This window comes from Sinocyclocheilus rhinocerous, unplaced genomic scaffold (genome assembly GCF_001515625.1).
Source record: "Sinocyclocheilus rhinocerous isolate Xijiao unplaced genomic scaffold, SAMN03320098_v1.1 scaffold1065, whole genome shotgun sequence".
Taxonomy (NCBI): domain Eukaryota; kingdom Metazoa; phylum Chordata; class Actinopteri; order Cypriniformes; family Cyprinidae; genus Sinocyclocheilus; species Sinocyclocheilus rhinocerous.
The window spans coordinates 1529295-1556041 of NW_015628720.1; the positions used below are offsets into that span (position 1 = coordinate 1529295).

General features: G+C 36.1%; 1 protein-coding gene across 1 annotated transcript in view; it reads right to left on the bottom strand.

Moving 5' to 3' along the window:
- Positions 1 to 26747, bottom strand: part of LOC107738363 (myotubularin-related protein 13-like) — a 123699-nt gene that overhangs the window by 34150 nt on the left and 62802 nt on the right. The window contains exons 7-16 of the mRNA XM_016550112.1: positions 23712 to 23844; positions 23259 to 23367; positions 23021 to 23134; positions 21656 to 21733; positions 21273 to 21386; positions 18640 to 18768; positions 16363 to 16461; positions 15653 to 15857; positions 14264 to 14373; positions 13331 to 13480 (exon numbers count right to left, since the gene is read on the bottom strand). Coding sequence (XP_016405598.1) covers positions 13331 to 13480; positions 14264 to 14373; positions 15653 to 15857; positions 16363 to 16461; positions 18640 to 18768; positions 21273 to 21386; positions 21656 to 21733; positions 23021 to 23134; positions 23259 to 23367; positions 23712 to 23844 — 1241 coding nt within the window. The remainder of the gene's footprint in view (positions 1 to 13330; positions 13481 to 14263; positions 14374 to 15652; positions 15858 to 16362; positions 16462 to 18639; positions 18769 to 21272; positions 21387 to 21655; positions 21734 to 23020; positions 23135 to 23258; positions 23368 to 23711; positions 23845 to 26747) is intronic.

The window sequence follows — 26747 nt, forward strand, 5'->3', positions numbered from 1 at the left end:
GTTTTTATTTTTATTCTTTTACAACATTTCATTCCTTAAAAATGGTGAAAATGTATTTGTTTATATTATTTTATGGCTGTTCATATCCAAGATCCTCTCTGTAAACACGTTTGACTCTAACATGTCAACAAAATGAAAAAAAAATAATAATAACTTGGCTTCATCCAATGTTCAGATTTTTGTTCTTTGTATGCAAATTAGTGCATATTTAATTAGACAACTCCTCATTTGCAGAAAACTTGTACTCATACCAATCTCGTACATTTTAACTAGGTGAATTTCACTCATTTTACAGCATATTTGAATCATATTCCATTTTTAACAAATTGCATTTTTCACAATTAACAGATTTATGCTGAGATATGAGTAATTTTATTTTACGTTATATCACAATATAGGTAATTTTGCTTTAAATAAGGTCTTTATGATACCAAAATTTTTGATACCATAGAAATTTTATAGCTAATTCTTGTCAAGTAAACAGCAGCGATTAAATTCCAATTAATAGGACAAAAAAATACAGAAGAACAAATAAATCCGAAATGCTACAAACACTGTATAAACTAATCAAACTATAAGTTTTCATGACCACGTAGCACAGCATTGTGAGTGTGAGAAGAGCAATTTTAAACACTCCCATCAACATCTCAAGACAGACTACACCAGTACAGGATGATGTACACTCATAAACATGCTACAGGTGCACACTCAGAACAAAATAAGCTCCTGGAAGATCTACAACCTTCCCAGTCGTCACAGCAGACATAACTTCACAGTGCAGCAACAATGACACCTGACGATCTCGGTCGAGAGTGGGGTAATGTTTTGAGATTGAATATTCACTCAAATACAAACAGACTGCTCACCGAAAGAGAGCTTGTTGAGTATGTTCCCATGTCCCACGGCATGCAGACCTTGACTACAGAACAGCATAGCCCTCTGGGAAAGACGACAATGTGCTGGAGGAATGCCACAATGAGCCAGCTAACCAAGTGAAAGTGCAAAGAAGAACTCTCATATTCTCACAAATACAAGAACATACATACATCATAACAAAACGGCTGAAAAATCCATCCACTCCATCCATCCATAAAATGTTATATATTCCTAAATTCCAGTTTATTTTTTCCCAAATTCTGCATTTTATGTTTTAATTAAATTGTAATCAGTCTAATCAGTTAAATTCATAAAACTTTAACAATTTTATTCAAATGTGTACAACAACGGGGCCTTATGAAATGTTTTAATTTTTGCAGAAATTCTGTGTTTTCTCACATTTTTTTCTGGATTTATGATTCAATATAATAATAATAATAATAATAATATAAATAATAATTCTCAGGCTAACTGGGACTTGTTATAGCACTTGCATATCACTGCTCTTTTGTTCATTTTGATTGCTTCCATTGTCCTCATTTGTAAGTCGCTTTGGATAAAAGCGCCTGCTAAATGACTAAATGTAAATATATATAATTATTAGTGGTAATAATTAGTAAAAGACATAAAACACCATCATTTTTATTAATCTTTTAAAATGTAAATCAAATGAAAATGTAATAATCCCTTTTTGCAAACAAAGTGCTGCATGACAGGTTTGCTGCTAAAATTAAATTCTTAAAAAATTAAGTTTTAATAGTTGTATTATTATTATTGTTATTACTAATATATTAGTAATATATTTCTTTCACAATTTCTTTAAGTTCAAGTTAAACCAAACTTTTATTTTGAAAGGTTGTCATGAAACCCTAACCCTTTAAATTTCAATGTGTATATAATATAACTAATCAAATGAAATGGTAAAAATTCTGATGAAGTGACTCTTAGGCCGTGTGCCCACCAAAGGCTTTCAAATGTTTTCAGTGGGAGCGCTACGTTTTTTAAGACGGCAGGAGTGTGACAATGCACTGAATGTTTATTTCACGCTGAGTGCTGCGCGCTCAGGGTGTTTTTTCTCGGTGGTGAGAGTTGAAGAATGTTCAAATTTGGGGTAAAATCCAGCGCTCATCACTGTCACATTTCAACCAGCCGTCCAATCACAGTGAAGGAGGGGCGGGACAAATACCACACCGACCAACCGCCACATCCTGCTTGTACAGCAGCAACAGACGACAACAACAAGCACAACAACGGAACAAAATCATTTAAAACAAGGGCCAGAGCAAGTACTTTACATTGCGCTTTCAGCAGAGCACCAGGCATTCTCAGCTGGCTAAAAACACTTTGGTGGACACATGGCCTTGGGGCAGCTCTGGAGATGAAGTTTGGTTTCATGTCCTCATATAGGGAGATGGCAGATGCTGAAAACACAGTAAGCAATACATGTGCTTGAGTAAGTGTGTAGCAGCCAGCTGTGCCAATCATTGACACAGAGACACGCACGCAGAACATGCAGACTTCATATTTTGATAGATTTCTTTTTGCTCTTTAATATTCACAGACCACATCACGATTTGATTAAGTTTACAGCTCAACTTTTGATTTGTTCATCCAAAATTGACCAAATTCCTTGACATTCCGCATTATTCTGTACATTCTATTTTTATGACTGGATTTATTGTATGCAAATGCAGTGTCAAGTGTCGAGCAACAGGAAGTTTTGACTTTAATTAATTGGACTACTGTGACATTTTACAGGGTCCCGACCCACATTGAAATCTCACTGACCTAAAATCCTGCCCCAAATTGATGTTATTAAACATAAAATATGTTTGGAATGACTGTGATTGTGTCATGTCGCAAACAAATAATTTTATGCTCACAAGCCGTTTATACAATAAGAAAATGAGCCTAAAATGCAGTAACAAAAGCCAGACTGACCTAATTTTTTCCATATCTAGTATCCCCTGCTATAACACTTGTAAACAGTCTTTATATGCCATCTTTAACTGTTCAATGAGCAGGAAGGCTTTATTTGAGTGATGATCTGCGAATGACAGCCCAGTATGTCAACGACCTTGCTTACTAAAATCAATTAACTGCCCTGAGGCTCAGCATTTCCCAGAAGAAAGAGAATGAATCAGCGCTCAAAGGCTAAATGAGATGCGTGCCGATCACTTGCGAGAAACCTTTTGACCTGCTACGGCAAACCTGACCGTGTGTGAGAGCGCGTGATTTCTCACAAGGAAAGCAATGACATATCGGGTGTCAAGTTGTTTTTCGTCCTACAAATCTCCATTTGAGGTGACTTTGAGGTATCCGTGGCATAAAATCATTCTCAAGCCAAGAAACAATGAGCTAAGAGTTATTCAGGTTACGTAAAGCACTCATTTACAATGCTGAAAAAGGTTTAGGTTGTAAATCAAGGCAAAGAGGTAGTTGTAAACGGAGCGGATCTTTGTGGGAATTGTTTTGTTGACTTTGTGGTCGAGTCTTTGAGTCCCTTTGGTCCCGAGGTAAAAAAAAAATGGTGTTTGCTAAGACAAGCATTGCAGTTACTCATACTTAGGGTTGGGGATTCAAACAAACCCTTATCCCAGATGCATAACTCATTGATCATTCAAACTCAGCCATTTGTGCTATGAATGATACCTTGAATCATGCAACTTGTTGTGTTCTTATTGAGAGATCACACTTGCGCTTCAAGAATGCAAATGCAACACTGAGCTCTAGTTTGTCTGCGGTAATGTCCATACTTCAGTTGGGTCATCCTTAAGTAGAGTGGCGGGAAGCCTTTATCTCCTGCCAAGCCTACACTGAGAACCTCAATAACATGCAGTGTGGTTTAGTACAAGGCTACTGGGAGTGAAGGGGAGGGCATGTGGATCTCAGACTCACGGAAAAATGCATGAGGGTTTAATTGTTGTGCGACACAGAGATCATCTAAGGATAGCCAGAACACAGATTAGAGCCACTGCACAGCATTTTAGTGCATCTTGCTGGGGTTAGAATTGATTTCAGGTAATACGTAAAATATATTTGTTGAGTTGACCTTAATAATTTAGCCTTTGGTTTGTGGGAAATCAGTGGCATGAGTCCTTCTGGAGTAATTTATCTCTCTTGTTGAGCGTGCTGTTTATCTCTGTCATGAGGGCTTCACAAATCTGACTGTCAGCTCTTTTTAGTGTAATGCTTTAATCAGGATTGGCTCTTACATAAAAATGGCAAATGTGAAACAGGAAAACGGAAAAACAGGAAATTCAAGGTTTGAAGAAATAGCTTTCAGATGTCTTAATGAAAGACTTGAATCGTTTGCTTCAATGCACGAAATCTTCAGCTCTCCGAAACGGTTTGTGGCAGGTGCATCTCATCAATTAAAATGAAGAATGACTGTGGAAACATTTCGGATTACGTATCTCTAGAACTAATTAGTGGTGCTCAGCTGCATGTGAACAAACTACTAGCCCTGAGTATTAAACTTATCACGTAACTATCCAGCACTGTTACACAACATTTTGTTCTTTTACACACGTGTAAAAGTTCACAGTTCACAGTAAAAGTGCATCTGATATAATTTGGACTACCACTTCGGGTGTGCATTATTTTTCTAATAATTCAAAGGCCTGTCGTAAATTATTCCTTATATATGAACTGTGTGTTGAACAGAGAAGCACAAGATTTTTGTTGTAAAATAAATGTATTATATTAATCTTTCTAAATAATCATTTTTTTTCTGGAGTGAAATATTACAACAGTGTACAATTTTGCTTAATATTTATTAGTAACAACAACAACAATAATTATTATTACTGTTACAGTATTATTGTTGTTGTTATTATTATTATTATCATTATTGATATATAATCACAACATTTGGCCAAATTGTACAGCCCTACAAATAATAAAAGCAAACCTGGAACTTAAAAAAATTTAACATTTTAAATTGCAACCACAATTTCTAAAAAAAAAATTTTTTCACCCAAATCATGTAGCCCTATCCAATATGCAACCATATGCTGTAATACCCTAGCAAGTGCATAGCAAGTGCTTGCAGCTCCTGGGCAACTACCTGCAATGTCCTGACATCAAGATCTGAAGCTCTTTCTAACCTCTTCAAGGTATGAAATTCAAGTTCTTTTCAAGTACAGTCTTTTCTGACAGTACTTTCTGATAAACTGCGAACCGTTATTTTTAGAGTGATAGTTTCCTGCAGGTCATTCCAAACCCAAAGGAATTTAAACCCATTCCTGGATGTAAGAAATAATCTTATCGTAAGATTTTGGGTTACGTTGACCATGAAAATGTATAATTTATAGTGTTACAGTTAGGTGTCTTAGGCTTAGACAAGTGCTATTGTCCCACAAACGAACATGAGGGTCACCAACGTGATATTTGATTACATCACATGTCTTCTGTGCATAGTGTGAGGCACAGCAGACGGATCACAGAGCAGCCCACAATTAAAGAGCAACACAGTCAGTTGTGTCTGTCTCTATGACAACTATAATGTGGGTACGTGATGGATTGGTGTTGAAAGCCAGACGCTCTCCAAATCCTGCAACCCGTACTTCCCCCTTTTCCCACTGTACCACAGCGAAACCGAACTAGGCTAGAGTGACTGTCACGCTTCTTAGTGATTTTCTTCAGCGATGGGCTGAATGGAGTGGATCACAAAGCCTAAATGTACTCACAGCGAAGTTCTTTTTCCCTTCTTCACTTAGGAGTAAAAGGAAGTTTTACTCAGGAATACCTGAGCAGTGATATACTTTTAGTGAACATCTTGATGCTGCAATTTCTGACTGAAAATTAGGCTATTTTAAAGTGAATCCGACCACATAATTTTCAGTGGGCAAAATACCTCAATTCGAACAAATAGGAAGAAATTGACTATTTCTACAGATCTACTGGAGAACTAGTTGAAGAGTTCTTGTGGATTAAATCAAAAGGAGACCACTGGTTAATCTGTTAAAAATGAAGGATGGAAAAATATACAGAGGAAAAATGGCAAATGCATTTCATTAGCCATTCAAAGATTTGTTTAAATGATGTAAATGCATATTTGCTGAATGCTGACGGCAAACGAGAAAGTATTATAATGTTTGCCTTTCTATTACTAATAATATAAAAGCAATCGTTATAATACTTTTTGTATACATTTTAATTCCTTTGTTTACACCTCTATCGGATTATTAGACAGACTCCTATCCGTATTACGATGACGGCGAACAAAAGGGAGAATGTGAGCACTATGTGCTCAGGCGCTGCCGCTCTCAGCGCCGTCAAAATAAAAGTCCCACCTCGACCACATCGGCCAAACAGAAAAGCTTATCGGCCAATGCCGATATTTGAAAAATGCCAAATATCGGCCGATATATCAGCCTTGGCGATATATCGTTCGACCACTAATTGTATGTATACTTTCACACTTTATTTGCTTTTATTTTAGAATACTTGGTGATTATCTCATCAAAATAGCAAAATATGGCAGTCACAAACCGGGCAAAAGCGCAGTGCTGCGTCTACAACAGGTTTTACACACACTGGATGCGTCACGTTCAACTCGAGCGGTGATCTAAAACAGTTGATTTAATCAAAAAAGTTTTTTTTCAAAAAAGTAAAAAAGTTTACAAAACTGAACAAAGTAGCATAGATGAGTTTCAAGTTCGGTGTGCAAATTGAATTACTTCAGTCTTCAGTGTAACATGATCCTTCAGAAATCATTCTAATATGCTGATTTGCTGCTCAAGAAACATTTCTTGCTATTTATTATCAATGTAGAAAACAGTTTTTGCTGCTTAATATTTTTTTTTGTGAAAACCATGACACACTACCACTCAAAAATGTTTGGGTAAATAAGATAAAAAACAGAGAGATTAATACTTGTAATTAGCAAGGACACACTAAATCCATGGTTCAACTTTTAAAAATTGTACCAAGGTTTCCACAAAAAAAATATTAACAAAAACTGTTCTCAACAATTACTAATAACTGAACACCAACAATAATTCTGCATCAAATCAGCATATAATAATAATTTCTGAAGGATCATGTGGCACTGGAGACTGCAGTAATGATGCTGAAAATACAGCTTTACCATGACAAGAATGAATTACATTCAAAAATAAAATATATTAAAATAGAAAAATAATTTTAAATTGTAATAATATTTAACAATATTGCCGTTTTACTGTATTTTTCATTAAATAACTGCAGCCTGGATGAGCATAAGAGATGTTTTTCAAAAACATTAAACAATCATAATTATTAACGTACATCAAATGTTGCATGTTTTCTTTTCCAAGCAATCAAATGTAAAATTTATGCTTGCCAAGTGATGCTGAAAGAGAGACCAGAGCCATACACTTTTGAATCGATACAGTAAGGAACCCACTAACAATCAGCCAGAACACCCATGCAGCACCCTAGCAACCACCCAGAAAACCTTAGCAACCACACACCAACCATCAACAACCTAAAAGTGTGATTGCTTTTATACGGGCAAGCAAGCATTACACATTTTCTGCAAAGAATTAAAAAATCTAACTACTTTTATTGCAAAAACGTATCCTATCTTAGTCGTTTGTTAAGTTAGTGAGGCTGAGCCAAACAGAAATCCTCCTCCTGTTTACCTGGCCTCATGGGAAGGCATCCTGGGGAAGCTGCACTTGTTCAACATGGGAATGATGCACTTCACAACTTCCCAGCACATTTATTTCTGCAGCTTTCACAGAGCATTGCGTAAGTTCATCTGACCGCAAGTCAGATATCATTCACTGAATGCTCTTTTTCCAAGAAAAAGAATTGAGCACAATGGATCTCCTGCTCTAGAGTTCCCAAGCAGCGGTGGCAAAACAACTGCAGACAAATGAGGAAAAGAAATCAAATCAGCAGGTGGCTCACCTAGACCTAGACTTTAAAAAAGATGGTGTGAGATCCCAGTGTGCCTTGCAAACGATTATCTGTCAGTCACATAACTTATCTGAATGTGCAGACAACAAGTTTACTTTAAAGAGATATTTCACCCTGAAATGAAAACTGTCATTGTGTATTCATCTTCATGTTATTTCCCTTATTTTTAGTTTTTACTTCTTATAATCACATAAGAATTAAAGTGGTTTTGTGTCATGCTGTCAATGCACATGCATGATTGGGGCTGCCACGATTACAAATTTTGGGCAACTTTCAACTTTAGTAGTTAATATAATATAATATATAATATAATATAATTGGCTTTGACGTAAAAGCATTTTAAATATTCAAATATTTATTTTGATAAACTTTAGTAGTTATAATTAGGGCTGTCAATAGATTAAAACACTTTTTGTGCAAATTATCCAGATTAATCACACACTTATCATGAAATTAAGCATATACCATTTATCTTGTTTAACACGTTCATCTTGTCATCATTTGCTATATCCAAAGGTTGATGGGTTACTGTATTGGTGTATTTTCTGCAAGCTTTTGTCAAGAAAGATTTAGCTACTTTCCAAAAAAGGATCAAAAAGGACAGCAAAGAACCTAATGATATAAGAAGTTTATATAATTGATACATTTATGCACACCAAAGAACACATGAAAAAAGATTTCAGATTTCTCAATGTATAGTGTGTGTGTACAGTGCAAGAGAAAAAAAGCTGGTTTACAGCGGAGGGACGTTTTAACGTTCTGTTCAGTGTGTATTTGACCAGCGCGAACTATTAATGTAAATGAATGATTACAGAGCACCTTCAGCAAACGGCTGCTGTACTGTACTGTTCCTGCAGTCTGCAGAATAGATGTGCAAAGCTCTGATCAGCTTCCCTTCACCCTCAGCACAGCATAAATCAAAAGTGCGTGTGACTGACAGGCTGAGTAACTGTTTGCAAGGGCCCCCCGCCGATAAAGCAGGCCAGATCTGGCCCATAACCCTGCAGCACAGGAAATGACTGGGATGCCATAGTGCATCTCCACTTCATCGCATGCCAGACCTCTGCTGGGCTTGCACAATATTCAGCTCCAGCTGGACGAAACGCACAGCAGAAGAAAACAAGACTCTGTAAATTAGCCTTAATAATGGGCTTGTTATGAGCTTGTTTAAAAAACGATAAGGTTTATCGTATTTATTGTCTGGCGAGATAAGTACAGTTCAAGAGCACTGACTCGGGCTCCATTCTTACGTCTGTATTTAAACCCGGGAGGTGTTCTTTATGTCAACGGTCGTCAACAGCAAACACCCGAAGAATGCACAACAAATATGTGTTAACAGCTCTCTGATTTTCCGAGAAGTTGCGTAAAATCAGGCTAGCTCCGCTGGGATCGCCAGCGTTGCGAAGGAGGGATGTGGTACCATGGCTCCGTCTTCTTCCACATCTGTCGCACACTGCAGTACGCAAAGCTGCCGACCTCAAACAGATGGAGCCAGAGTCCAGGCGCCTGAGGTCATGCGCATGTTTGGATGACTATTATATTGTCTACATATTATAACAAACACTTGGGAAAAAACAATAAATGTCATCTAGCTTTTAAACAAAAGCAATGTGATGATTCAAGGAAGCAGGAACGGATGTCACAAACGTTTGTCAGCGTCGGTGTGTGTGATTTATTCCTATGACGCTTGCTGCTATCAGAAATACAAATGGAATGCACACAGGTTTAAATATTTGCATATCTTGATGTTCTCCTTCCTTTCCTTTTGTGAATTAATCTGATTCATTTATCAAATAAATATTTGCTTATTCTGATGCTCTTCTTCATGATTAATAAAACAATACTTCTTCGTTGTTAATACCTTCTGTGAATTAATCAGATTAATTTACCAAATAAATATTTGCAAATTCTGAAGCTTTCGTTCTTGATTATTATAAAGAATATATGATCTAATTAAATTTTTTTTTTTTTTACTTAATTTACCAAATAAATGCAGAGTCATAAGGTATCTATATAGTTGTATATACACCCAATTTATACTGTTAACATTTGATATTATAAATATGTCTAAAATACAATATGGAAAATATTTTTAAAAATATTAAGTTAACTTATATTACATTATTTTTCTACTTATTATAATATTATACTGTTATGTATTTACTCATACTCTTATTTTAATCTAATTTTTTTAATCTAATTGTAATCTTTTTATCACATTTTTATTTATATTATAATCATATTTTTATTATTTATTTTTACACTGTTTTTCCATGAATGTTTCCATGAACCCCTTAGCACTCGCAGTTTACATAAAAATTGCAAGAAAGTTTGAAAACCCTTGGCATGAAGGACCTTAGTGAAACCCTCTTCTCACAAGGACAATAATAGCCTTAAATAAATGTAATTACATATAAATTTTACACCAAATCTACATTGTAAGAAAGTAACATGCACAACACAACTAGATTAAACTAGGTTGCGTAATGACAGCTTTATTATTGCTGTGTTCACTTTGCAGTGTAGAACATTCAGTTCATAAAGGGAACATTCTAGTTTGTTGCATCACTTGCCGTTGACATAAAAATCAAACACAGCAACTTCATTAAAAAAACCCCAATGTGACAATTTCAATGAGTCAGAAAAAACAACAACAGATTTATGGTAAAACTGTCTGTGTCTGTGCAATTATATCTCCAGCTATTCTTAGTGTAGATGTAATAACAAAAAACATAACTCGAGTAATCACTGGCGTCTGCTGTCTGTCGTAGCTCTTCATTGAAGGTGATGAGAGCACACACAAAGTAATATGAAAGCAATTAGGGTGTCCAGGCAATCTGCTATTTTTGTTTGTCTTACAGCTCATCTGTAGACCAAGTCATGACAAACTATCCCAAAAATGTGAAGAGCTTTTATAACGCTTGTTGTCTTTGCACAATATAGCAGTGCTACATTACCACAGCAAAATGATTAAAAAATTCTTGCGATGCTTTCCCTGATCTTGTGAGCAAGATGATCCAATATTTAGGCTATAATCTCATATTATTTGCTCTGTTATTCAAGTTTTGTTCTTTGAAAACAGCGCATACCTGTCAGGAACCTAAAATATATGTGAGCTCCCCGACAAATCTCAAATACCAAACGCTCCAAGGAGAATTAATCTTTCCACTGACGGTACCTAAACGTCAGTGAAAATGAAGAAGTACAGCTCAGCAGCCATATATGAGGTGGAAAATTGATGTCCTACATAAAACAAAAAAAGAAAAGTTTCCGACAGGTACGGTAGTAACAGCATCAGTCTGATGTGATGATCTCTGTTACATTCAATGAGGAGGAGAATATTCCTTCTAAAAACTGTTGTAAAGGCATGTTCACCACAAGAACTATAACCATAATAATAACTTTAATGACAACTATGTTAGTGTCCACACCAATGGATGATAACAGTTATGTCACTGTCGTTTAAATGCTCAACTCTTTAAAACAGGATGGATTTTGATCAAAAATGTAATCAGCTGAAAATAATCGATTCCTACAATGTCGTTCCTCTGTGCCGTGATGGTTATAGTTGTGGTCTTTGCTATCTATTTAACCCTTGTTGTGCTGTGCTGAAAATCCTTTACCTAATTCGGTGTTCCCAATCAAACATGACTGACCTTTTAAAAATAGTTAGATCTCTCGTTATGCTATATTTTCTCCAAATCTTGCTCTCAATCTTTTTCTCAACTTGTTTTCATTCGATTAGCACAGATTTTGCATTACATTTTGTAACCGTTTGGTCATAGGCCTCGATGATCTGAGCTTATGCATCTCAGTTTTCGAGTGAAACAGCATTATTAGTGGATAATTCTGGCAATGTTTCATCAAAAACTGAGGTGCATAAGCTCAGATAAATGAAGCCTATGAAATTGATAATCTGTGCTGAAATAAAACAAGTTGATAAAAAAATTGCATCCAACATTTGGTAATAACAGCAAAACAAGAAATGTATAAACAATTTTTTGTAGGCCAGTCATTTTTGACTGGGAACACCAAGTGTGACAAGGTAAGGAAATAAAAATCCCCCAAATTACCTTTTTAAAAAAAAATAAAAAATTTTATACCCTGTGTAATTTTCAGGAAAAAAATATGAGCATCACAACATCAGGGTTATATTTAGAATGATTTTTAAAACTGTATTCATTGTTATTGGTATATTTAGGTCAGCGCTGTGCTTCATGCTTTTTTTTTTTTTTTTTTTTATTAGGTTTAAAAAAATAATGATTATCAGACAAATGGACTGTCCATATGCTCTTCATATCTTCATCCCTGTTCCATGTCATGTTGTTGCCTTTTTGTGCCAAAAAACCTTTGTCCTTGACACAGTCTCTGGAGATCTACATGAAATCACTCTTGCTCAGGCTCGTTTCTGTCTCTCATCTTGATTTACAGACTCTGATAACTGATAGCACGTGCATTTCATCTTTTAAAAGCGCCTCCACATATGTCTCTCATCTCCCAATGGAAAACAACACATTACAGACCTGCATACAGCTTAGCTATCAGATGACACAACTATATGAAACCATTTCATCTGTATTGGTTTAGAATTTTTATATATATATATCAAAACTTTCTGATCTAACGACCCTGCTCTGCTCGGCCCAAGCTGGTCTGTATTATTTTGACGAAAGTATGTTCGGAATGTCCAGTGACTCTATAAAAGTCGCTAGCTGTTTAAACTGCACAGCATCATTAAAATCCCCCCGCCACATCGACGTCAAGTAGTAAAACACGAGGAACTACCAGAGGGACCCTACTCTGAGATTAATGGCAATGTGAGCGCTTATAAAGGAATGTGATGGACTAACACAAAATAAGTCACGAGGTGCTATGACAAGAAAGACAAAGTTACGCAAAACCTAAACAACTTAACATACATCAAACATCCCTCTTACAGGAAGCACTATACTTATAGATCAGTAAGCTGTACCAAACTGTCACAATAAATAATACTTCTCTGAATTAAAACAGTATTATATCCTATAGTGTAATAAATCAGTACTGCAATAAGTCATGCTGGCTCAATGCAGGCTGAAAAATTCTGGAACTTTGAAACTAAAAGGTTCATTTCGATTCGCCTTGTCAGAGATGTTTGTTTAACACTAAATCTGCTGTTCCCTTTCTAAAAAGACTCCAGGCTTTGCGTTTAATTAATAACCTACTTTACGTCACGGATCCTATCAGGAGGTCCCATCGGCAGTATTTTAAAGGGAGTATTTCTCCTAAATACTGCAGTTTGAAAAGAATCAGTATTTTGCAAATATACACTATTTAAAATATTAAAGAAACCTTTTTTTTTTTTTTTGCGCAATGGCAACCACTGAATAACACTGCAGGAAACTCTGCACTGAAAAATCACAATCCAATGTTTTTAGTGTTGCAGCATTCCTGTATTTTGTGATCTGGAACTCTGGCGGGAGTAATCGTAATACTTGACTAACTGCTCTGGTGCTTTTGCTTTTAGGTCGCTGTGGTAATAAATTCTGCTAATACTGATGCCCACCTGTAGAGCACAGTTCATCATGCGAATGATATGATCAAACTGCTGGTGGTCCAGGATAGCACGGTTCTGCTGCACGTGGCGGCTGAGCTCTTCGGTCAGGCACTGGCGTGCTGCTTTGCCTTTCAGCGCCCGAAGAGCCGCAGGGAGTGCCTGAAAGAAACAGCAGCGTCAAGACATTACTAAAACATATGCTTTTTAAGTGCTCACCATCCACCTAAACCAGACTGGGCCGCCTTCATCTGGATGTAGAAGCGGTTCGCTTGTATACGCGCATGCAAAGGGCGCAATCGCTCCGGCTAAATCCAGCCAGTTGACCTCTGACCCATAGTTAAAATTCCAGAAGGGTTGTTATTGATGAGATTTTAAGTCTAGACGGAGGCAGCACCCTCCGCTCAGGTTTACTTGGGCTGACGGAGTAGAGGTTGTGTGGAGGTGATGTCTTTACTGGCTCAGAGAAGCCATTAAGCTGCAAGCACAACATTTTTACAACTGTAAAGGGATGCAAGCTTGCATTGTATAACCTACAATTTAAACTCAAATGTGTGCAGGTAGCTGGCTACCATTCCAACGCAAACACACAAATGATGGCAGGCTCCAAACATCCTCTGTGAGCAGATTTCCTTTGCTACAGGTAATTTGCACAGAGTTATTTAGCCTAAAAAAATGTTAAGATGCTTTAGACAAACAGCAGTCACGGTTAATGTTAGAATAATATTAGTATTAGTGATAAGGGCAGGGAAATTAGAAGAATATGTGTGACTGTTTGTTCACCCCTTTCCTCCTGCGTTTGTACGACTTGCAGCTGGAAAGCTTTGCTTATCGTGCTGTGAATGCCATCACTAATGCATGCTAATCTGCATGCTGTCTTTTTCCAGATGTGCAAGTGAATGTGTGTGTTTAATCCTTCTGTCATCACAGAAATGATTGCATCACCTTCTCTGTCTCCAGAGTCTTGTTGTCTAAGATGAAACCGATGCACGTCCGGACCACCTCCAGTCTACGAGCGCTGTTAAAAACCGAGCTGGGCTTGCCCATGATAGACACTGCATAAAAGACAAGAACAGTTAACAATGCATTACAGTGACTTAACCATGGTTAATCAGTATTGTTATGCACAACACAAAGTGTTTATACTGTAAACCTCTTAACTGTGATAAAAATCACTATTACACACCATCTCAAGTGGTTTATTGCTATTATAACAGGTCAAAAGCAAAATAAAAGACACCAGCGTCAATAAGTAACCCCTTTCAAAAAATAATAAAATAGCCCCCTTCAGGATGATACAAGACCCCTGTGCTTCACACCAGGATCCTGATCACCCTTGTCAAGGTTTATTCTGCATCAATCATCAACAGTTCTACATTTTTTAAATTACTTAACAAATAAGTAAATCAGAGGTTTAGAACCTTTTTTTGTCTGCCAAACCCAAATTTTATAATAATTATCTGTCTTGAACAAAATTAAACTTAACTTCTGTATCATGCTGACCTTAACCAATGTTACCCTGTCTATAAGCGAATTTTTAAAATAGCTTTACTTGTTATCTGATAATAATTAGAACAACGTATTTATCCATTTTGATAAAATGAGAGTAATTTGTTAAGTGGTATTATGATAATTACCTTTTTATATGTTTTTAAAAAAAATTACATATAATACATTTAAATCATAGTATTGCCCACACACTGCCAGTCAAAAGTTTGAAATATTAAGATTTTTTTTTTTTTTGTCTGTTTTTGAAAGTCTGCATTTTATTGGTTAAAAATAGTAATATTGTGAAATATTATTACAGTTTAAAATAACTTTTAAAAAGAAATGAATAATTGTATTTAGCAGGGATGCATTAAAATACACAAAAGTAACAGTAAACACATATATAATGTTTCTACTGTTTAATATTTCTATTTCAAATAAATGCTGTTCTTCCGAACATTTGATTCATCAAAGAATCCTGAAAAAATTTATCACAAAAATAAAAAAATAATAACTGAGCACCAAATCAGCATATTAGACTGATTTCTGAAGGATCATGTGACACTGAAGACGAGTAATAATGATGCTGAAAATTTAGCTTTGCGCCACAGGAATAAATGACAATTTAAAATATATTAAAAAAGAGAACAGTTTAATTAATAACAATTTCACAAAAAAGTTTTACTGTATATTTTATCAAATAAATGCAGCATTAGTGTGCATAAGAGGTTTCATTCAAAAACAAAAACATCTTAATTACTGCAAACTTTTGATCAGTAGTATATGCACCGCTAGTTAATATAATAATTTCACATAAAGTCACATAATAATATTTTCCTCACTCACCCACAGGTGGTCCAGCAGGCACCACACACTTCCTCTCTGGACGGGTACTGATAGGGGCGGTGTGCTGCTTGGCAAGGCCTTCCTGTATCAACTCCTCCACCCTCTCCTCCTCCAACAAGGGAAAGGGCACCACATGCACCCGCAGGTGTGAGCCCTCGGTGGGCCGAGGCACTTTCTGGAAGGCCATGTGGGGGTTTGGGTTCTCCTACAGAATGCATGTCAAAACAACTGTCTAAATTCAGTATTAAGAGCTGCAGCTTAATGGATTTCCATGTAAAAATTGGAAAAAGGTCACCATCAGTCATCCAGAGCATAACTCTATGAGCACTACAACCTCCACTGTGAAAATGTGCTTTTCGCAGTCATTCATGCTTTTGTATATTGTGAGTGAAAATTTCCAACACCCGGGATAAACTGAGCAGTATTTGATCCAAAAAGGTGACCCACTTTCACGTGCGTGTACATCACTTACAAAACATTCATCAAAAGTACTATTCAGTCTTTAAGTGTAAAACTTTTAATAATGAGGGGAAAATTACAGAGTTCACCTTTCAAGAAGCCTTAATAAAATCCATCAAATGTGACAAGGGAGAACTCTTGGCAAAAACAGAAGGTCAACCAGAAGGACAGAGAATACATGCATCAAACAGCAGCCACTAAAGTTCAAGCACCTGAAGGAACTGACATTAGAGATGGCGTCATGTGCTTACGTTTTTGTAAAGTTGCTCGGACAGCTCTCGCAAGCGCTTCTGGAATTTGACCAGGTTCTCCTCTTCCTCCTTAAAGCATTCTACATCTAAAGCCACCAGCTACAGAACAGAAAGAGAGCAGTTCAATATAGGAACCCATGAATCTGTGGTTACAATGTGCACAAGAAATCAGTTTTTCCACCTGTAATTGATTTAACATTACCCAGAACAATAGCTGGAATTTCACTCAGCTACACTGAGTCACGCATGTATTATCTTCCTCTTGTGGAATGATGTTACTTAGTAGGAGAGTAAATATTTGCTCTAACAATGATTCGATCCGATTACAGTTGTTTACGGAATCGTGCCATACAGTACATGATGAAATAGTCACAAATTTCATTCTGATTCCATCAGAGTTTTTCGGTACAATTCATAATTATTTTTAAAAATATTCTGAAGACACAAAAAATGGGCTCTGTTTCAGCAACTAGCAAGTTTCGTTGCTGTCTACTGTCTACATGGGCAGCATCCTAACTGAAATAAATCATATAAGTGACTGATTTGGAACGTTCTATATAGGCAGCAACATGAAGAGCTGAGGAGACATGAATAAGGATTATAGAGGCATCTCACTTCGCTTACTCATGCACTACTCGATGCCATTTTGTAGATAAATAGACTTCAAATACCCGGATTAAGTGAAGTGTGTAATATTAGATATGTACGTAGTAGAGAGGAATGGCACCAGTGTTGGATGCCAAAATAACCTACATATTAGTAAATAGTGCATAGTATATAGTGCGTCATTTGGGACACAACTTATTTATGGTGTTAGCATGTTGCTACGTTAACACTGCAATACTCAATTAGGGTGGGCATTTGTCCGGTTTTAGGTCGGACAGTCTGGTTTTGAAACACTTTGTCAACTTACCAGCGCAGCCTTGAGCCGCACAATCATTTGTCCTCCTTTTAAGATCATCACTATTTAATACTTTATTCAATGGTGTATAATAAAAATATAATTACTTTAAAAAAAACCTTTGTTTAAGTTATTATTAAGTGAAGTACATTTTAGACACAATATTGACTGATTTGCTCTATTCCTCCAAAAAAATTTGTTCCAAAAAGAGTCTCTGATGCATCTCTGATGTTTTGTTCCTGAATGATTCAGAATTTTTGAATTCTATGATTCAGTGATCCGTTCATAAAGACAGTCATTTGTTTCATTCCTGAATGAATCGGTTGTTTTGAACGAAACGGCTGAATGAATGAATCGATGCATTAATTAAGCTAATGACTTGCCTCCACCTACTGGCATTTTAAGTTGCATACTTAAAGCATTTTTTCCAACATTTCATGTTTCTATATTCTATTTTATATTTAAAACAATCTTATGACATTTAACAATGATTATATTACCTAAAAAGTGTAATGTAATGGATTATGTTACTAACTACAATTTTTGTGATGTCATTTTGTATCAATAACGGACTACAATTTGTAGCGCTGCATAAATGCATCTCAGTACATTCAGCAGTACACTTTAATCATATTTCAAAGACAATATAATTATGAAATGACATATAAAGTAGTATCTACTGTAAGACTTCCGGAGTGAATCAAAAAACACTCTTAAGTTCAACTGACTGAATTAAATATACATTTAAACTACAACACATTTTCATTTTGCACATAAGTATATTCTTTTAAGGTATATAATATCTGTAATAAGTAGTCTTATATAGCATACTATTTCTTTTTTTGTTTAAGTGTTGTGCTTATATATGAACAAGACTTGATCTTTTTGAAAGAATGATGACATGACCCGAAATGGCTACCGTTTTTGTCACTGTAACAACAATTATTCTTAAACTTTGGATAGTGTGGATATGCAGCCACTCACAAAAAAGGTGAGATGAACATATAAATTTAAATGTATAATATCATACATTTAAAGGGCTAGGGCTATCATGCCCTTATAAAGGTAATACAAATCTGTTTAATTTGGACATCAATTTAAAGGGGGCCAAATATTCTACCTTAATGGAAAAGTTCATTTCTGTCACTGCTTGTAGGTTTGGGATTATTTTTCCAGGTTTGATGTTTTTTTCCTGCTTTCTCCACCATCTTGGGCAGACTGCTTGTCGCATTGTATTCTGGGATTGCCTTTCTCACTGCAAATAGCCAAATGTTTCCTACGTTCACAAACAGCCCTTGCATTTGGAGGGCGCCCACGAATTATCCATTTCTACACCCCTGTGTTACTTAGTGGGCTCTGATAAAGAAGTACCGCACCTCATCAAACAGATCACAGGCTCTGTATGGAGGTCCCCGTTCAGACACGAATCCCGCAAAGGCCATGCCATCCAACACCTTGGTCAGGAAATCATTTTCTATCAGGCCCCGCTGGCCCAGGAAGGCAGCCTATCGGGGAAAAGAAGGTCAACGATCAAAGAAAAATCATGGCATCTGCTAAAATTCCACTTCAAACCAGCAGCCAAGTTTAATTCAAATGTTGCAGAGATATTTTTCTAAACAAAACAACTTCCAGAAGAAACAAAGTCAGACGTCTGTTATCTGCATCACCAGATACATCAAATGAGATGGGCATATGTATATTTTAAACAGATCCCCTGCAGCATCAGCCAGTAAATTAAGGAGCATTTGGCAGGACTCAAGTTGCTCAGTTTTGAGATGTGAAGCATTCTTGTGCTATAATCTGAGCCATGTGGGGTGCTTTATGGGGGTCGTATTGAGACGTTGCCACAGAGACATCGGCCGACACAAACAAAAACAGGTTGGGGGGTGAAATAACACTTGCAAATACAAGTTTGATACTTTTCATATGGCTCATTGCGAGGACAATTCGACGGACCAAAGTGTTTTAAACAAACTAACCGCGATACCATCGGCATGAGCGCTTACGTTTGCACCGAGGCACTTCAAAGCAAAGCGTGGACGAGGCAAAGCTCAGTGCTTATCTAGCGACTTCATTGAGATTATTCTTTCATTCTCTGGCTCTGACCCAAACCCATGGTGTTTATGAAAAGGCAGGTGTTTGTACAAGTGCAAGCTGCCTTGGGTTAAGGTAAGATAAACAATGCTGTATTTCAAACCAGTCAGAGTTGTTTGTACCGTCTGGCAGTCTATAGAACATGACATGAGATTAATATTTATTCAGTGCGTCCTCCTAAGAAGTTCATATTTACGAGTTGGGTAGTCGTAATTATGATGTCAGGTGCGTTCAAATCATTTTGTTCGTAGCAAGATGACAATGTACCTGTTCTACAAAAATGTAGTTATAATTCAACAAAATGAACAAAATATGATGAGCAATTCATTAACAAATCATTGTTTTGATATTTTAGTAGATCAGTAGATCCAGTTCTCAAGACTGGCCTATACTTTGGTTAAAGCAGAACACAAAATCAAAACACTACATGTGAATAAGGTAAAAACAACAACAACAACTAATAGATAACACCATACTTCCCCAGTTGATTAATCACTGAACATTAGGACAATTGTGTTGTATTACAAGTTTATTATGACGTTATGTTAAAATGTCATTTATATTTTATAATAGCATTATCTTATTAAATCTATTAATTTGCATACATTTCCAGAAATGAAATCTTAACAGAGGATAAAGCCAGGTTTAAATTTCCTGTTTCATTTTGTTAAAGGTTTTTACAGAGGCATTTTAGATATCTCTTTTTTAATCACTTATAAATCAGAAAATACTGTCAATGGCTAGATATTTGTAGAAATAAAATATTATAGAAATCAGGAAAATGACATATGAATAAACTCCCCTTTGTATGTGTGTGTGTATATATATATATATATATATATATATATATATATCACAGCAGCTGGAGAGCACGTGCTGCGAGCACAGTACCGTTTCCATGCTCGTTTGACTCGTGCCTGGCGCTGAAGTGAAGACGCGTCTGAAGTGATCGCGTTCTGCGACTGAATAAATGCACTTCTTGTCAAGAGAAAAAGTGTATATATATAAGTGTTACTCAAGTGGGAATTGCAGGCTTAGTGAATGAGAAAAACCTAATTTTGGGGAAAAGAAAGATATGTACTGTAATTGAAATCTACAGATGCTGATAGATAAAGTTTAATAAAATAAACACTTAAATGTGTATTTTGGATGTTTTCTTTCCGCTTGTCTATTTTAACCAATAACTGTGTATTTTTGTGTTTATTTGGTTATCATGCTACTAGCTTAGAAACATGTTAATGTCAGGCTTTGAGTTTTAAATAAGTCAAGTTATTGGCCATATCTCATATAGGCCAAAATCTCAAAATTTACCAGTGCCTGAAGAAAATGGGAGAAAAAAACAATGGATTTGCCTGTAATGTCTTGCTTTAAATTTAGGCCATAGTATACAACTTAAGACAAAGACATAAGACAAATAGAAGATACATTGTATGTTTACATTTAGGTATTTTCATGGTTTTGGTATTTTTGGTATTTTCATGGTTTTTCCATCCCTATGCTTGAAAGCGCTAGTTCCTATTCACTGAGTGACTAATGCTTATCTCCTTTTTTGTTCCACAGAATAAATTAATGCAGGCCTTGAAATAACATGACGGTGCGTAAATGATTTTTGAGAGAGAAGGTCATTAATCTACCACATTTAGAAATACATTTTCAAATACATAAAATATTAGTATCATACTGTATATCTGCCTACAGACCCCTGCTGAACTCTTACAGACCTCTCACTGAAAACCCTGGACATAATTAGCAAGAAGATCCTTCTCGAACAGTCATTATGCAAGCACTTGAGTTTACTGGACTGATCTGGCATGATGACAGTAATTGCTCCTAATCGCTCGTGGGCTGATGGGCCTGATTACTCTGCAAACGAGGTTTAACATCATAAAGCTGCAGATCAGCGCCCTGCTCTCACCTTATGAAAGTGAATCACAGGTTCGGAATGGATGCGAATGAGTTGCAGACAGGACCTGTAGCCCTGTAAGAGTTGTGCAAACAAGTGCAGGAAGACCGCCCTCACCTCCTTATCCTGTCAAAAACAAGAAAGCCAGAATAGAAGCGACTGAGAGACATTCCAGATAAACGTATGAGGATGGAATGAGTCAGAATGAAAATGTTCTCGCCTCAAAATAAACTGTGTACGTGATGGGAGTTCGAAATGAACAGATTTTTCAGCCCCCTGAAGACCCAATAAGAGACTCCCATGTCGGCCACATGAGTGTCAGCCACACATTCCGCAAAATTCACATGTAACCTTGCAAGATTGTAAAAGCGAAAATAGACAAACCAGGCTCTTACCAGCAGTTTGAGGTTGGATGGAGCAGAACGAGGGGGTGGGAAGGCATTATCTGCTCCTTCCAGATCTGGGTGCAAAACCTGAAGACAAAGAAGGTATTTAAAGTGAGGAAATATCCTGCTATCTGAGGGAATGAGACAAATGGTGCAAATATAGCTTATGGAATGTCTCCAGTCAGAATCATCTTTCAATGCTATGTAAAAAAACATCACTTTATTACGGTGCAAGAGGTTATGTATATGTTGAAAGTGCAGATTAGCTACTGAAGAAAGATTATGAAATATGACGATTAAAGGCGAAGTGTGAAGAATTTCTACACCACTAGTGAAAGCAAATTGAAATAGCTAGTATTTTTCAATTAAATTTAAATGGCAATTCCTCTGCAAACCTGGCCACCAAGATATTAAGGTGTTGTGGGTTGTTACCAGGGCATTGATATGTGCTTACTAGAGTTCAAGATGGTTTCTAGGTGCTTGTTTATTGGCACAAATCAAAAGAGCCCAGTCTCAAGTATCTATGGCTCATATCATTGCTGTCAGGAGAAAAACACTTATCTCCAAAAAAATTAATTTCTCAAGAGCATGGAAACGTTTTTTTCTTTTTCTCATAAACAACCTTACCAAATGAATAAAAACAATATAATTTGTCCCTTTTGGCATAATAGAATTCTATCATTACACATCTGTTAGACATTTTAATTCGACTATCGATTGTTTGAGAGTTTATTTTTTGAATACAATCTGATCTTTCACTTACTATTTTAGCTCAAAATCAGTTTGAGATATGGGTTCTGGGTGCAGTGCATGAACTACAGTCTATAGTTTAGACATCCCGACAGCTAAGGAAACCAGAACATAAATGGTTTTGACACTCACTTTTCAAGGCCAATGGAGATATTAGTTACATAAATGACCTGATTAAACATCCTTTTAATGGAATATCAACGCACAGTTAAAACAGTAAAAAGAGTGTGAATTCCATCTGTGGTAAAAGTCAACATTACCAAAAGTAGAGGTGAGTGTTTTCCATTGGACTGCAATTATATATGCAAGTCTTATATATCGTATAATCTTAAAAAAAGTAAAAGCTCCCCCCTCGATGTCTTTAAGATTAACTCAGGTCCAAAGCACAGTGGTGTAGAACAGGTGAAGCTTTTACTGTATATTTAGGGTTAGGAGTTTGCTCAAATGTTAAAAATGTATTTTACTATACTATATATATATATATTTTTTGTTTATTACAAATGTTTAAAATAATAATTTTAAAAAACATGCATGCATTGTCTACTTAAATGCAACCCAAGTTGCACACTACAGTAAATAAATTACATGACACTATAATGTGTGTGTAATTTTATTTTTTTTTACCATGGACAGTGCTTTTTGAGTATTGTGCAACAGGGGTTCGGGGAGCTGGGAGAGGTGTATACACTCCGGTACTTTAATTGTTCCTCCGTCAAGGTCAGCAATGATCACATCGAGCTGTAAACAGAAACCAAAACCCAATCAGAAATTACCGAATGAGTCACGGAACAACGTTACCAGAATCTGACCACCTGTTTTAAGGCAGATTGAAAAATGTCTTTCTGTAAGGCCTTGAGCTCACCAGCTCTTGGATCTCGCTCTGGAACATGGAGTGCACTCCGATGATAAAGGGTGTAGGCGAGCTCAACACCTCCAGCAGTCGAGATGGGAGGACGGGAATGTAGGGGTAGCTGTGGTCCAAATCAGAGTTAGGCAACCACCATCATCATGTCAAGCAATCAGCAGATGTTAACATCAGACTTTTCTCAATAGATACCGAGCACAAAAATAGTACATACATTGTTGCAAAAGACTCTAAAAATAGAACGATTTGCAAAATTACACACTTCATTTCTGAAGAGGACACATTAATTCAAGCTTTTCTTGGCGCATTTGAGTTGTCCTAGTTTTTATGCAATGCACTTAGATTGAACTAGATTTGCTAATAATGTAGCTAATGAAATAAGATGCTCTTATCAAGGCAACTGAAGGTCAATTATTCTGGGTATATCAGTAACAGTCGACGTCGACCCACCTGTACTTAAGAGGAAACATGAGGGACTCTAAGGCACGGCAGGCCTCCCCAAGTCTCTGATAGCTGGAAGAGTGGAACAAAACCTTGTGCTCTGTCAGAACCGCACAGAATAGACTAAGAACATTCTGGATCCCTGGAACACATAAATATGACACAAATGCACAATTACTAATGACATTTTTGATCTGCAAAATTTAGCTCAAATATATTCAAACACCTTTTCTGAAAACATGAGAGGTTATAATTAGGGCTAGGTATTGTCTACAACGTCACAATATGATATTTATCACAATTCACACATCACAATACTCTTACACTGTGATATATCGCAAACCATCATATTAACATTATTAGATCTCGACTGTCACTGCTTAATTTTTTGTACCATTTAAACTGACACCCATTCAAGCAAAAAAACTTTTAAAAAAGCCATAATTTTTTACTAAACTAAATTTAAGATTAATTTTTATAATTAATATAAAAATCTTGACTGTTAATGTTTAAAAAAACATATTTTTTAATGTTTAAATTTAATAAATGTAAACATTTAACGAAATAAAAACTTTACACATATTGAGGACAAGCAAAAGGCAATCATTTTTACTAAACAAAATTAAAGATTAATTTTATAGTGAGTATAAAACAAAGAGCTGGATAAGAGAAAAGTAACAGATCTTGATTGTTACCACTTTACTAACTAAATAAATAAATATCAAAAACTGTTTTTTTTAACTGTTGAAATTTAACAAATTTATAAATGTAATGAAATTATATTTAAACCCAAAAGCCAAATAATTATACATATATATATATATACAGTGGGTACGGAAAGTATTCAGACCCCCTTAAATTTTTCACTCTTTGTTATATTGCAGCCATTTGCTAAAATCATTTAAGTTAATTTTTTTTCCTCATTAATGTACACACAGCACCCCATATTGACAGAAAAACACAGAATTGTTGACATTTTTGCAGATTTATTAAAAAAGAAAAACTGAAATATCACATGGTCCTAAGTATTCAGACCCTTCAGGGGGTCTGAATACTTTCCGTACCCACTGTATATATATATATTGTTTTTGTTTTTTCTCCCCTCAAATAATTGAAATAAAATAGATGCTCCACCATAGCATAGATGTTCCTTCCAAACATGTTTGCTAGCTAGTCCATTAAAAATGTTGTAGGTTAATAATAATAATTTCTTATTATTTTATTGCTGCACTCTTAATCTTGTTTTTTGGCCAACTGCTATAATGGACTGTGTTTTTAGGAGGATTTTTAAACTAATCTACAAGTAAAATAATAAAACCAATATTCTTATTTGGCAGGCAGCTGTAAAATAACCAAGATAGTTTAGAAGTCACTGGTTCTTATCGGTGCTCAAACTGGGATCTGTAAAAATCTGGGCTTGTTTCCGTTCTTTTACGTAATTCCATCAGTGCATCTGGTGCTAAATCAACACCAAGAATGCATGCAAATAAACAACGCTATCAGCGGGTGCGATTCATTTGCATATCTGGCTTTATCACGAAGATGCAAAAAAGCCTAGAGAATGGCAAATATGTAATGGAGACATAAATTATACAGCAAACTCCTCAACGGGAGTCAGAGAAGAGAGCGAGAGATAAAAGTTTACAGTTCCTGTTTTTGTTTGTCATCAACATACCACTGAGGCTATTAATCACATGCTCAGCAGAAACAGACAGCCAGCTATTAACAGACGTATCCGCAGCGCTGCCAGGGTCAATGTTCCCATTATGTCTGTGTCAAACTCTGATATGCACCAATAAACAGGAACAAGATATGAAAATTCACACTGACTGTCCTGTTGACCAAATACCTGAATCCAACAATAAGCAAAGAGAGGATGAAATGTTTAGGAACATGAAGTCAATTGCATACTTGTCATTCCATTCGACCCATTTTAGAAATGCAATAAGAAATGTAAATGTGTGACATGAATCGTCATGGTCTGAGTGGTTTCTAGCATTTGCTAGGGTCCTACAGGAATGACAAGCTGCCCCTAAACGTTCCTTGGAATCTCAGTGTCGTCTTCTGCCCCAAAAATAAAACGACATTTCATAATCTTGTTTGCGAGGCATCCAGTAAAACTCTTCCTGACCTTGTGACATTTAATTATCTGTTGGAACGGCTACACATTTCTGACCAATGCACAGAAAGGGACAGAAAAAGCTGCAAACAATAGACACTGAGTCTTATGATGGCAAAAATGCTCTTTTTTCTTGATTTCTCATGGTGAGAGACAGGTAGGGTGAAGCGATTCATTAAAAAACAGAATTATTCAAGAACGAAAGACCACTGTGTTGATCAGAGATCAACAATAAAAAAAATTAAATTATATGTCATTGGATAAAGTATAAAATATGATCTTAAAATGTAGACAAATGAGCATCTGGCTTAATGGACATGGTATTTAAAGGGATAGTTCACCCAAAAATAAACATTTGGTCACCATTTACTACTATCATTTACTTAGCCTCCAAACCTGTATTAATTTCTTTCAGCTGTTGATATTTTGAGGAACGTTGGCAACCAAACAGTTGACGGAAGCCATTGACTTTCACATTATTTTTTTCCATACTATGGAAGTCAATGGCTACTGTCAACTGTTTGGTTACCAACATTCTTTTTGCAACAACTTGAGGGTCAGTAAATGATGAGAGAATTTTCATTTTTGGGTGTACTTTCCCTTTAAATACCATGTCCATCAAGCCGCTGCAGCCTTGAACCAGAAGCTCATTTGTTTACCTATCATTACTATTTTGTACTTTATCCAATTGTATAAAATTAATAAATAAATAGATTAAAACAACCTAAAACTACACAGATGGCCACAGAGACAGGCCATTCTTCAGGCCTCACTCTGAGACAAGGGAAATGTGGATAAAGTCATTGACGATGATGTCCGTTTACAGGCTTCAAGAGGAAACAAGCAACTATCTGTTGACAGACAAGTGTTCCTGTTTTCCTTTTGATTCTTCTGTAGAGCACCTGAAGCTGTGTGATGTTCAAGAT